The 14,121-nt window shown below is 45.4% G+C and overlaps 1 protein-coding gene and 1 long non-coding RNA gene across 11 annotated transcripts in view; one reads left to right on the top strand and one right to left on the bottom strand.

Annotated features, from left to right (window-relative positions):
* Window positions 1-3,588: 3,588 nt before the first annotated feature.
* LOC144331063 (uncharacterized) lies at window positions 3,589-6,966 on the bottom strand. Its single transcript, XR_013397907.1, has 2 exons — window positions 5,253-6,966; window positions 3,589-3,780 (listed from the first exon to the last, which is right to left on the bottom strand). It is a non-coding gene; the product is annotated as an uncharacterized LOC144331063 (long non-coding RNA).
* The window catches only part of IL15RA (interleukin 15 receptor subunit alpha), a 34,577-nt gene continuing 25,391 nt past the window's right edge, over window positions 4,936-14,121 (top strand). For 2 of the 10 annotated variants that reach the window (XM_077945371.1, XM_077945370.1), the window contains exon 1: window positions 4,936-5,501. In XM_077945371.1, the coding sequence (XP_077801497.1) occupies window positions 5,067-5,501 (435 nt within the window). In that variant the 5' untranslated portion in view covers window positions 4,936-5,066. 10 annotated transcript variants of the gene reach the window in all.

Here is a 14,121-nt window from a genome sequence, read left to right as displayed (position 1 = left end):
TGGATCACCTGAGGTCAGGAGTTCAAGACCAGCCTGGCCAACATGGTGAAACCCTGTCTCTCAAAAATACAAAAATTAGCTGGGCATGATGATGGGTGCCTGTAATCCCAGCTACTCGTGAGGCTGAGGCATGAAAATGGCTTGAATCTGGGAGACAGAGGTTGCAGTGAACTGAGATCACTCCATTGCACTCCAGCCTGGGTGACAGAGCAAGACTCTGTCTCCAGAAAAAAAAAGAAAAGAATAGAAAAGAAGTCCCTGGTAATTCATGTATTGTGTTAGGATAATAATGAACTGGTAAGAAAACCACTCCTTGAAAACAGCAAGGATGCAGCCTTTGCCTATCACAGCAGTTTGGGCTTATGTGTGCCTGTTACATTAGCACAACCCGGCACAGTTTTGTCTTTGGGTTCCTTAATTCCTGTTGGGACCATCTGATCCGCAGGCGTCAGTGTGTTTCTGGGACAATAGCACCAAAACGGTGATGTTTCATGGCCATTATAGACTTGTTCTGGTGTCAGATTTTCAGCGGCGATGACGTTGGCAAACTAGCCAATGAATTACTCTGCTGCTTTGTGATTAGCAGATATTTTATCGCCAAAAATCTTTAAAAATTTAATGCCATATTTTTTCTTAAATTCTACAATCAACCTTCAATATTCACAATTCCCTTCAATTTTTAGTTCATCATAATAGATCTTTCTTGTTTCATGATCAGGGTATCATTAAGTGGCATGTGTCCACTGTGATACTGATGGATCACTTTTCCAGTGCACAATCGAGATCTTCCCTTATTTTATGCAGGATTTTTCTATTTTCCATTAACTCCTGTTAGTCACTTGCAGAACAGAACTTCAACAGTCTATCCCTCTGTTTCTTCAGGTCCTATGTGGTGGTCATTCCAACACCGTACTTTTCTGTAAGATGTTTCACACTTACACCACTGCCTAGTGTCCCCAACAGTTTGACTTTCTGTGTTATAGATACACATAAATGCTTTATTTTTCTTAATGCTATTATCCACAGGGGTATCTGCAGACCTTTGTGACATTTTCTTTTTTCTTTTACTTTCTTTTTGAGACAGAGTCTTGCCCTTTCACCCAGGCTGGAGTGCAGTGGCGCGATCTCGGTTCACTGCAACCTCGGCCTCCTGGGTTCAAGTGATTCTTGTGACTCAGCCTCCTGAGTAGCTGGGATTACAGGCACCTGCCACCACAGCAGACTCATTTTCATATTTTTAGTAGAGGGGTTTCGCCATGTTGCCCAGGCTGGTCTTGAACTCCTGAGCTCAAGTGATCCACCTGCCTTGGCCTCCCAAAGTGCTGGGATTACAGACGTGAGCCACTGCACCCGGCCAATATTTTCAACAATATCATTAGACCAGAGAGCAGAGAATAAGCAAAAATACCACAGTGAGAAGTGCACAGGAGCAGGCCTTGGCTCCATATGGGGAATTGTGGGGACCTGTCATGGGTGTGTTTGACCAGCACACATGCCATTTTACCACCCTGTGTGTGTGCTTGCATGGGGGAATCTGGGTGTGCACAGAAAAGATATCTCCCAGCTGAAGGTGGCTAGGAGAGTCTTTTTCCCCTTGGGGATGCTGAATAAACAGTGTGTTATGTGCCTGTGGTTTGATTGCAACCCACCCCACGAGATCAGGTGTGGAATTTTCCACTTGTGGTGTAATGTCAGAGCTCAAAAAGTTTTGGATTTTGGACCATTTTGGATTTTGGATTTGGAGATCAGGAGCGCTCAACCTGTATGGTATTATTCAGATGAATTTTTTTTTTTTTTTTTTTTGAGACTGAGTCTCTTTCTATCGCCCAGGCTGGAGTGAAGTGGAGCGATCTCAGCTCACCGCAACCTCCACCTCCCGGATTCAAGCAATTCTTGTGCCTCAACCTCCCAAGTAGCTGGGTTACAGGCGCATGCCACCACACCCTGCTAATTTTTGTATTTTTAGTAGAGATGGGGTTTCATCATGTTGGCCAGGCTGGTCTCGAACTCCTGACCTCAAGTGATCCTCCTGCCTCAGCCTCCCAAAGTGCTGGGATTACAGACGTGAGCCACTGCACCCAGCCTTATTCATATGAATTTTTTAACATATAAACCTTCCTGTCCGTTGCACATGGACATACACATGGAAAATGGGCCTAAGAATGCCTGGGAATAATGAGTACCAATTTCAAGAAACATTACCTGTGAGAAGGTAGAAGACAGAGGACGAGAAAGATGCAGGAACACAAAGGGGCTTCAACTTTATCTGTAATTTTTTTATTCCAAAAAATACCTGAAGCAAACATTGGGCAGACATATTAAGATTTGACAGGATGAGGCCGTAGGCTCATGGATATCCACTATATTTATGGATTGCTATACTTCAAAGTATGTTTGAAATTTACATTATTTAACAACACATATATATGTAATGAAATAAAGTTCTTTTAAGCAAACAACATTTAAAATTTTATTTTCAAATTTTAAAATGTACTTTTGGCCAGAATGCAGTAAAATGGATACTTTAACACAATGCTAGTTAGAAGGTATATTGATACAAGACTTTTGGAAAGCAAGATAGAAACATTTGTTTAAAAGGAAAAAAAGCCTTTAAAAATATTCCCTACCAGTTGACTCAATAGTTCCACTGTAGGAAATCTATTCTAAACAATCTTAAATTCACAAGACTTTGTAGAAAGATATTTATGACAATCTTATTTTTAATATTAAAATAATAGAGGGGATGTTAAACTATGATAATCTGCAACTATTAAAAACTTTTACAAAGAATCTGTAAGAATGGAGAAATCTCTACTTCATAAATGTTCATAGAATAAAAAATGCTCTATTTTATACATGGTATGCTCAGACTGCATTCAATAAGGCCTGAATATATTTGACAATATTAAGGAATATTGTTAATTTTAAAATTTGATCTTATCATCTTGAGATATATTCTTTTTCTTTTTCTTTTTTTTTTTTTTTGAGATGGAGTCTCGCTCTGTCGCCCAGGCTGGAGTGCAGTGGCCGGATCTCAGCTCACTGCAAGCTCCGCCTCCCGGGTTCACGCCATTCTCCTGCCTCAGCCTCCCCAGTAGCTGGGACTACAGGCACCCGCCACCTCGCCCGGCTAGTTTTTTGTATTTTTTAGTAGAGACAGGGTTTCACCGTGTTAGCCAGGATGGTCTCGATCTCCTGACCTCGTGATCCACCCATCTCGGCCTCCCAAAGTGCTGGGATTACAGGCTTGAGCCACCGCGCCCGGCCCGAGATATATTCTTAAGTATTGAGGGAAATTGAATAACGTGGAATTTCCCCAGTTGGAATAAGGGTAGCTATTCCTGCTTAGAAAAAAGAAAGGACCTTGTGTGGTCACTGCCAGATGGTAGGTTCATTATTCTTTCTACTTTTTTTTTTTTTTAACTATTATTTAAGAGACAGGATCCGGCTCTGTTGCCCAGGCTGGAATGCAGTGGCACCATCATAGATCACTGCAGCCTCAAACCTCACTCCGGGGCTTAAACAGTCCTCCCGACTCAGCCTCCCAAGCAGCTGGGACTACAGGCAAGTGCCACCACATCAGGCTAATTTTGTTTTGTTTAAAGTTTTTGTAGAGATAGGGGTCTCACTGTGCTGTCCGAGCTGGCCTCCAACTCTTGGCCTCAAGCAATCCTCCTGCCTCTGTCTTCCAAAGTGCTGGGGTTACAAGCGGGAGCCACCGCATCTGGGCCCTACTTTTGATATTTGAAAATGTCCATAACAAAAGAAGTTTTCATAAACCTGAAACACACAAAATGTTGACATTGATTATATTTACAGGTTGGATCCAAGTGGGATTACCAATCCTCTGCATTCCTTTGTTCAGTGTGTTTTACATTTATGCCAATTTTAAGCTTTTTAGGGAAAGAGGAGCAAGAACAGTCATGCCTCACTTACTAATAGAGATAGTTTCTGAGAAGCTTGTCAGATGATTTCCTCATTTTGCCAACATCACAGAGGACTTACACAATTTGCATGGCATAGCCTGCTACGCACTGAGGTCACACGGCCTAGCCTGTTGCTCCGAGACTGCAAAGCTGTGCAGCACGAAGCCTTGCTGAATACTGCAGGCAACTGTAACACAGTGGTGAGGATCCGTGTCTCTAAACATAGAAAAGTTACAGTAAAAATACGGAATCATAATCTTATGGGACCACCGAGGCACATACCAGCTGGCATTAACAGAAAGGTCATGAGGCTCAACATGACTGTAGGAAAAGCTTTCATCTACTCTTTTCCCACTGTGTGTGGGGGGTGGGGGGAGGGGGATGCATAACAACCTACGTTTTTACGCCATTAAATTCTTTTGTTTGTTTTATTTTATTTTATTTTATGTTTGAGACGGAGTCTCATTCTGTTGCCCAGGCTGGAATGCAGTGGGGCGATCTCAGCTCACTACAATCTCAGCCTCCCGGGTTCAAGCAATTCTCCTGCCTCAGCCTCTGGAGTAGCTGGGATTACAGGCACCTGCCACCACGCCCAACTGATTTTTGTAATTTTAGTAGAGATAGGGTTTCACCATGTTGGCCAGGCTAGTCTCGAACTCCTGACCTCAGGCGATCCACCTGCCTTGACCTCCGAAAGTGATTGTATTACGGGAGTGGTCACTGTGCCTGGTCCTAAATTCTTTTATTTAACTTTTATTTATTTTAAGTTTAGGGTTATATGTGCAGGTTTGTTATATAGGTAAACCTGTGTCTTGGGGGATTGTTGTACAGATTATTTCGTTTTCAAAGAGAATTTGCAAGTATGTCACAAAAGCCTCATAAACACGTCGTGAGATTTTAAGAGACAATGACCGAGGCTCGGATATGTCTCATCCTGTCCAATGTGACCCCTAGACCTGAGAATCTGCACTTCGGAGCTTACAGACTCGGTTCTCAGGCTTCACTTGAGACCCCAAGAAAGAAAAACCCCACCTGCCAAAGAGGGGGACGGTAGCCTGGAAGAACCTAAGGAAGCGAGGCGCAGAGCTGAAGCACTGTGGCTCCTCTCCCCCGTCACCCCACTCGGCCCCCTCTCCTAATATGAGGCATTTTCTGGGGGAGCAAAGCTGCAGCAGGAATTCGGCGAAGTGGCAGAGCTGGGACCCCAGCGGGCGCCGGGCGCCGCGGGAGCCAGCAGGTGGCGGGGCCTGCGCTCCGCCCGGGCCTGAGTGCACCAGGCAGGTGCCAGCGCCTCCGCACCGCGGCGACACCACCGCCGGCACTCACCCAGGCCGGCAGCTCAGAAGCGATTGCAGAGCCCCGGAGGGAGACCAGGAAAGTCGAAGGCGGAGCAGCTGGAGGCGACCCGCGCGGGGCAAGGTCGAGTGGATCCGAGCCGCAGAGGGGTCTGGAGAGAGTCTGCTGTCTGATGGCTTTGCCCACTCTCTCCGCAGTGGGGACACCAGACCGAGTGCACGCTGGAGGTCCCGGAGCACGAGGAGCGCGGAGGACCGGGAGGTTCCCGGGCTTGCGTGGGTAAAGTCCTTGGTCCCCACCGAGCACGGCCCGTGCGTCCCGGGGACAGGGGTGGCTATGCGGGGCCGCGGCGGTCCGCAGGGCTCCTTCGCCAGCAGGGGTGGGGACGCTGAGTCACGGATCTGTCACCGCTCTGCACCTCTCCGAACCCTCGGGGGCCAAAGCAAAAGCGAAAGCGACTGCGCCTGGCGGGGCCGCAGGTCCCAGAGCCGCGCTCGCCACCTCCCCCGGGCCTGGGCAGCGTTCGCCCGGGGAGTCCAGCAGGACCCTGTAGAGTTGCGGCCATGGCCCCGCGGCGGGCGCGCGGCTCCCGGACCCTCGGCCTCCCGGCGCTGCTGCTGCTGCTGCTGCTCCGACCGCCAGCGACGCGGGGTAGGGAGCTGGGAGCAGGGGCGCCCGGGCGGGACCCGGGAGGGGGCCGGGACGTAGAGCTGTAGGGAACCGGGCTCCCCATCTCCCCCGGCCGTGCGGGGCGTCGGTGCCCTCGGGAGCGCGGTGCGCGCAGGCCCGGGCCGGGGAGGGGGCGCGGCGCCCGGCAGGAGCGACACGTGCCGGGAGCCGGGGTCGCAAGGAGAGCGCCGCCGCCGCGCCCGGGTCACCCACGTAAGGGAGCGGGCGGTCAGGCTGGTGTCTCCGAGGCCGAGGTCAGGAGCAGTTCTGCGAAGCCGGTTTTGGCCACCGGAGCGCGGAGCCGGCGGCGTCCAGCAGTTGGGAGACACGGGCTAGTGCGCTTCTCCCAGGCGCAGGGACAGCAGTGCGGCTGTTGCACGGCACGCGGTCCTCGGAGGGGTCCGGGAGAAAGTACCCTCCCGACTCCCAGGCAAAAGTAAATTTTGTCAGTGGGAGCTGGGAGGGTGGGGAGGTGCCGTGTCCCGGGGGGAAAAGCGTCGGGCAAGTTGCACACTTGGGGACCTGGAAACAACTTCCAATTCTTAAGCGCTCAGGAAACCAGCAGAGGCCGTCGGGATCGGGTGGGGGCCAGCCTGGAGTCTACACTCGCATGAAAAGGGGGAAGAAATCTGGTGATCGCTTGTATTCGAGAAGAAAGCGGCTCGCGGAGCTCTGATCTCGGCAGGGAGGATGGAATGAGCGATTCCTAGGGGTTTTGTCCCGGGAGCCAGAGGAAGGAGGAGAAACAGTAGCTGGGTCTAGCTCTATCCTTGCCAGCGCTTCTTTATCTTTTTATAGCCAGGGAGCTCTTGGAGGGTCTGATGAAAGCTACGAACTCCCTCGCCGGAAAAATGCGTGAATGCACATACTTACAAAATGTGGATATGATTTCGGGATCAAAGACCCACTGAAGGCCATCCATGGACTCTCTATCGGAGTTAGTAATTCCATGATCTGTGTGTGTTTTTCAGCGAGACCCCAATAATTTACATCCAGTCGGGCCAGTCTGCCCAGGCCCTGGCCTAAGCCATTCCACGCACAGTTGCTGCTGGCTGGTGTGGCCTGAACGCCCCCAGTCCCCACCCCACCCCCACCCCAGCTCTGCGAATTTTCGTGAAGTTTCGTTTTCGTGAGACTCTGATGCTTGGATTTTCCCTCACATCTGAGAAGCAGAGTTATGTTGGTGACCTGGTTGCTTCCTCCCAGCTGGCTAGCAGTGTCACAGGGCCCCGATAGCTGGCAGCTGGGGCAGCTGGATTGCACAATGTGAAAGTGAAATGCAGCCTCAGTCAGAGCCCAGCAGAGAGGAGGCGTCTTCCTTAAAGACTGAGTGGATAGGGAGCACCACTGTGAGATCTCTAACCTCCTCAGCTGCACGGCCTTGCTTTTTGACCTTAGAAAGGTGTTGCTGCCTTCCCTTCCCAAAGCTCTCGATGTTTTTTTTTTTTTTCTTTTTCTTTCTTTCTTGTTTTCTTTTTTGAGATGGAGTCTCACTCTGTCGCCCCGGCTGGTGTGCAGTAGCGCGATCTCGGCTCACTACAACCTCCGCCTCCCGGGTCCAAGCGATTCTCCTACCTCAGCCTCCTGAGTAGCTGGGATTACAGGCGCCCTCCACAACACCCGGTAACTTTTGTATTTTTAATAGAGACGGGGTTTCACCATGTTGGTCAGGCTGATCTTAAACTCCTGCCCTTGTGATCCGCCCGCCTCGGCCTTCCAAAGTGCTGGGATTACAGGCGTGAGCCACCGCGCCCAGTCGATGGGTTTTTTTTTTTTTCTTCCTTTAACAGCCTTATTGAGGTATAATTGACAGACAATAAACTGCATGTGTTGAAGTTGCACACTCTGATAAGTTTGGAGGTAAATGCATACATACTCATGAAACCATTGCCACCACCCAGAGTGAATACAACTATCACTCCCAAAGACTTCCTCATGCCCTGCACAATCCTCACCTCCCACCTCGCCCATCTCCCAGGCAACCACTTATCTGTTTTTTTGGTCACTATCAGTTTGATGCACTTTCTGGAATTTTTTATGAACAGAATTATACAGTAGGAACTCTTTCTTGTTTGGCTTCGTTCACAGACAGTAATTATTCTGAGAATTTATCCATGTTGTAATTTGTATAAATAGTTCACTGGGGCCGGGCGCAGTGGCTCGCCCCTGTAATCCCAGCACTTTGGGAGGCCGAGGCGGACAGATCACGAGGTCAGGAGATCGAGACCATCCTGGCTAACATGGCGAAACCCTGTCTCTACTAAAAGTACAAAAAAATTAGCCAGGCGTGTTGGCGGGCTCCTGTAGTCCCAGCTGCTGGGGAGCCTGAGGCAGGAGAATGGCGTGAACCCGTGAGCCAAGATCGCACCACTGCACTCCAGCCTGGGTGACAGAGGGAGACTCCGTTTCTAAAAAAAAAAAAAAAAAAAAAAAAGTTCACTGGTTTCTACCACTGAGTAGTATTCTACCCACAGCTAGCCCACCATTTGTTTACCATTCACTTGTTAAGGGACATTTGGTTTGTTTCCAGTTTGCGACTATTACATAGAAAGCTGCTCTGAACACTGACATACAGATTTCTGATGGACACATGCTTTCATTTCTCATGGGTAGAGAATGGTTGGGAGTAGAGCGGCTGTGCTATATGGCAGGTGTATGTTTAATTTTTTTTTTTTTTTTTTTGAAACAGCCCTACACCATTGTTGCCCAAGCTGGAGTGCAGTAGCATGATTATAGCTCACTGCAGCCTTGACCGCTCAGGTGTTTAATTTTTATTTATTTTTTAATTTATTTATTTTGAGACAGAGTCTCACTCCGTCACCCAGACTGGAGTGCAGTGGCTCCATCTCTGCTCATTGCAACCTCTGCCTCTCGGGTTCAAGAGATTCTCCTGCCTCAGTCTCCTGAGTAGCTGGGACTACAGGCATGCACCACCACACCTGGCTAATTTTTGTATTTTTAGTGGAGATGGGGTTTCACCATGTTGGCCAGGCTAGTCTTGAACTCCTGACCTCAGGTGATCTGCCTGCCTTGGCCTTCCAATGTGCTGGGATTACAGGTGTGAGCCACCACACCTGGCCTCAGAAGTTTAATTTTTAAAGAAACTGCTAAACCATTTCCCAAAGTTGTACTATTTTACATTCCCACAGCAGTGTAGGGAAGTTCTAGTTCCTTCACACCTTCGTCAGCCCTTGGTATGATGAGTCTTTTTAATTTCACCCATTCTAATAGGTATGTAGGGGGTTTCTCCTTGTAGTTTTAATTTGCGTTTTTCTGACAGCTAGTGATGTTGAGCATCTTGTCATGTGCTTATTTGCCATGTATATATCTTCTCTGGTAGTGTCTGTTTATATCTTTTTTGCTCTTTTAAAACTTGAGTTGTATCAGCTGGGTGTGGTGGCTCACACCTGTAATCACAGCACTCTGGGAGGCCACCGTGGGCAGATCACCTGAGGCCAGGAGTTGGAGACCAGCCAGGTCAACATGGTAAAATCCCTTCTCTACTAAAAATACAAAAATTAGCCAGCTGTGGTAGCCCATGCCTGTAATGTCAGCTACTCAGGAGGGTGAGGCAGGAGAATCACTTGAACCCTGGAGGCAGAGGTTGCAGTGAGCTGAGATTGCGCCACTGCACTCCGGCCTGGGCGACAGAACGAGACTCTTTTTTTTGAGTCTGTCTTAAGAATAAAAAATTGAGTTGTATCATTATTGAATTTTGGGAGTTCTTTATATACTCTGGATACAAGGCCCTAATCTGGTATATGATTTGCAAATATTTTCTCAGATTCTGTGGCTTACCCTTTCTCTTAGCAGTGTCTTTTGAAAAGCAGAAGTTTTTAATTTTTATGAAGTCTAATTTATTAATTTGTTATGTTGTGTTTTGGGCTTTTGGTGTCATATCTAAGAAATATTTGCCTAGCCTAAGGTTACAAAGGTTTACTTCTATGCATTCCTGTAGAAGTTTTATAGCTTTAGGGTTTACATTTATGGCTGTGATCCATTTTGAATTAATTTTGTTTATAATGTGAGGCACGAATTGAAGGTTGTTTTGGGGTTTTATTCATTTCTATTTATGCATATCCAATTATTCCAGCATCCTTTATTGAAAAGATTATCTTCACTGACTTGCTCTTATGCCTTTTGAACATCAGTCAGCCATATGTGGGTAGGTTGGTTGCAGTACACGAAACACCACTACACAAAAGTTAGTTCTATTTCTATACATTCACAATGAACAATTAGAAATTAAAATTTTTTAAAAAGTCATTTGAAATAACATTAAAAAGCATTACTTATGGATAAATCTAACAAAAGGTGTAAAAGACTTGAATATGGAAAACCACAAACCATTGCTTAGAGAAATGAAAGAACTAAACCAATGGAGAGATATACCATGTTCATGGGTTGGAGAAATCAATATCACTAAGGTGTGAAGTCTCTCCAGATAAAAATTCCAGCAGGTTTGCTTGCAGAAATTGACAAAACTATTCCAAAATTCACATGTAAATGCAAAAGACCTAGTATGGTCAAAACAGAACTGAGTTGGAAGCACACGACTTCCTGATTGTGAGACTTAATATGAAGTAACAGTAATCAAGACAGTGTGATGTTGGCATTAAAGATGGGCAGAGGGATGACAGAGCAGAAGATACCTGATGTTTTTAAATGAGCTTGGAAGAGAAGTGGACCCAAACTGTTAAATTTGCTACATGGTAGTATGATTCTGGTATGAAATTGTAGAGAACAGCACATTTCTCATCACTGAGAGAGTAAATAACATTGTCTCCAGCTTGTATATGGAAAACCAGAAACCATTGCTTAGAGAAATTAAAGAACTAAATCAATGGAGAGATATACCATGTTCATGGGTTGGATAAATCAATATCACTAAGGGGTGGAGTCTCCTTCTTGTGCTACTAGGCATTTCAGTCTGAAAGATTGCGGGCGATGGCCAAAAGCAGCTGAGAAGACAATGCTTTCTTTGAAGACAAATATCCCTAGCCACCTATTTCAGTTTGCTTTTTTATATAAGGTATAAGCTCACTTGGGGGTGTTTTCACACCTTTTTATGTGTCTTTAAGTATTTTTAAGCCATTTTTGAGAACTCTAGGGGTCTTTTCCCAAACCTTTTATTTTTTATTTCCTATCCATTTTATCTAGTTGTTACTGCTTCTGTGCCCCTACTGATAGCAAAAAAGTGGTGAAAACATAAGCACACAAAACATGAGATTTGTCGAAATCAACCTAAATGTTAAACAGCAGAGGACTGCGTGAATAAAATGGAGTTGTTTTCAAGTAGTAGACATCATATGATTCATGTTTTACTAGAAGATCAAGAAGTAGTTGTCATTGAATAGGGAATATGTCATGTTGGTCATATGCGGCCGTGTATGCAGTTGTCTGCCTTTTCTTATTTTTTCTGCCATAATTTGAATTGTTCTGTAATAAGAAAAGTAAATAAATAAAATTACAAAAGAAATAGCACGATTAAGATCTAGAATTTTGGAGTTTTTTCTAATTCACCTTTAATTATAGCTGATCTTGTCTGGCAATGTTTTCATGACTTTACAAAAGCTTGTCCAATTCACAAAAGCTTGTCCACTGCACTCCAGCCTGGGCGACAAAGCGAGAGTCTGTCTCAAAAATAACAATAAACATAATAATAGTAATAACAATATGTATCTAAATGAATAAATATATATAAAACTCCTCAGTATATATCCTGGGAGTCATATCAGTGTTGCTCATCGGACATAGTTGATGTGATTTGAATGCTTCTTCTTGGAAAGGCTTGATTCCCTTCTGTGCAGTGGGGAGCCCCTGAGGGTTTCTGTGCAGGGGAACATTACTGGAACTGCATGGTGAAAAGGTTGCTCTTGTGTAGAGTGTGAAAAATGAACTGTAGTCAGGAGAGTCCAGAGAATAGGAGCTATGTTGAGGCTTTTGCAATCGTTCTGGTGGGTGGTGACGAAATCCTGAATGCAGGCGGTGTCAATGCAGGAGGCAGAAGAGGCCGGATGTCTTCTCGAGTCCTAAAATTATAGAATGCATTTCATTATTTTCCTTTCATTTGCTCTTTAACCTGTAGCCCTCAACTCTCGCAAGCCTCCAAAAATCATTATTTAAGGATTTGAGCTATGGAGAAATTCACCTGGCACACAAGAGGTGGGTCGGGAAGCTCAGTTAATGAGTCTGAGAGAGAAAGAAAAGAATTGCCAAGTTTCAGGCAGTGAGCTGGAGACAGTCTGTACTTGTAGCCAGCTCCAAAAGGAAGTGTGTTGACTTGGCTGACATTTCAGCGGGGCAAATAAGGAAGGAAGGTGGTGGGTGACTGTGAGGCCAGAGGCCTCTGCCTTTTCCGTACACCAGCTCCACAGTGAGCTTCCTGAGGGCAGGAACCACATCTGACACTTCTCTGAATCCTACTGCCCTTAGCTCGTGCAGGCATTTGAAAGGTGCTGTAAGTGAGGAGAATGTTGGAGTTGATTCTGACTCTGCTTACAGGGCAGGGGGACCACGCTAACCCGACAACCTCTGAACTCTGGATATGAAACCAGGGCCGAGGCTGCCAGCTCTTATTAGACTCTGTACACCAACCTGATAGATAAGGAGCTCTGATTCACAGGTTCTGGGAAGCAGAAAGAGGTGTGGCCCATACACTATTTTGGTAACTTCATTTAAATGATCGTTAGGACTTGTTGTATATGTTTTTGGCTACTTCAGAGTTTTGAAAGTCCCAGAGCCGTAAGTTTACTCCAATTTCCATTACTTCATAATTCCGGTATATGTATTCAGAAAATATCTATTGTATACCAGGCTTAGGAACGTGAGAGTACCAGAGACTGTAAACTATACATACCATCTGCAAGGAGCTTATAATATTGTAAACAAGGTGAGACTTGTTTACATTGAATAACTAGGGAACAATGTTATGAGAAAATATATAGAAAGTATAATTGAAGTATCTAAAGATATGATTCAGGCATGTAGAAATGAAGTTATTGCTTCAATTAAATGTATTATCTCCGGAGGATGGCTTGAGTTCAGGAGTTTGAACCAGGCTAGGCAACATGGTGAGACCCCGTCTCTAGGTTAAAAAAAAAAAAAATTAGCCAGGCACGGTGGCATGCGCCTCTAGTCCCAGCTACTCAGGAGGCTGAGGCAGGAGGATTGCTTGAGGCCAGGAGTTTGAGGCTGCAGTGGGGCATAATCGTACCATTACACGCTAGCCTGGGTGACAGAGCTAGACCCTGTCTCAAAATAAAATAAAATAATAAAATAATAATGAAATAAAATAAAATCATTTTAAAAATAAAATAATAAAATGAAACAGTGTTAGTAATATCTCCAATATAGTGATGAGACAGTCCAACTTTACAAAGTAAGTCACTGGCCATCATTTGCCTGGTTGGATTGGCTGCAGTACAATTGATATCCTTGTACATTCAAACATCATCTATTCACGGATTTATCTTGGTTTGAGGACCGTTCATAATGGAAGAACCACTGATAAGACTTCCTTTCTCAGCAAAATGACAGAGTAGATACCGAAAAACCCCAGAAATGATAAATAGTGTAGTGCAAATGCCTTTTAAAATCCTTAGCTAATCAATAACAATCAACTGTTTAAAGCAAAATAATAACAATGTGTCATAGGGTATAATGTATGTCAAAGCAAAACGTATAACAACAATAGCACAAGGGCTTGGGGGAGAGACTGGAAGTCTGCTGTTTCAGATCCTTACAGAATATGTATGCGGTGGTATAACATCACCGGAAGGAAAACTGGGATAAGGTAAAGATATATAGTGGATGCCCTAAAACAACCACTAAAATAGTACAATGAGTTATAGTTAATAACCAACAAAGGTGATAAAATGGAATCATAAAACATACTCGGAGAATCCATGATGTGATCATCTCTATAGAAAATCATATGGAATCTACAAAGCTGCTATTAGACTAGAATAGAATCTACAAAGCTACTGCACCGAGCCTATTCTTTATCAAATTTACTCCCAGCTACCCTTGCACTTTTCCAGGGGCATGTACCAACAACTGTAACTAAACAACACCAGTCACTTCCTGCAGAGTGGAGCTGTGTCCGTCGGTTCATCCACTCTCTCTCCAACGCACTATATCCCAGGAATAGAAAGCATTCCAAAATGTATGAATGACCAACCAGAACTGAAAGCAACAGCAGCCTTTGGGAAAAGGATGCTTCATGGGG

Source organism: Macaca mulatta, chromosome 9, assembly GCF_049350105.2.
Source record: "Macaca mulatta isolate MMU2019108-1 chromosome 9, T2T-MMU8v2.0, whole genome shotgun sequence".
Taxonomy (NCBI): domain Eukaryota; kingdom Metazoa; phylum Chordata; class Mammalia; order Primates; family Cercopithecidae; genus Macaca; species Macaca mulatta.
Note: the sequence above shows the minus strand (reverse complement) of the source record. Positions and strands in the feature narration are given on the sequence as shown.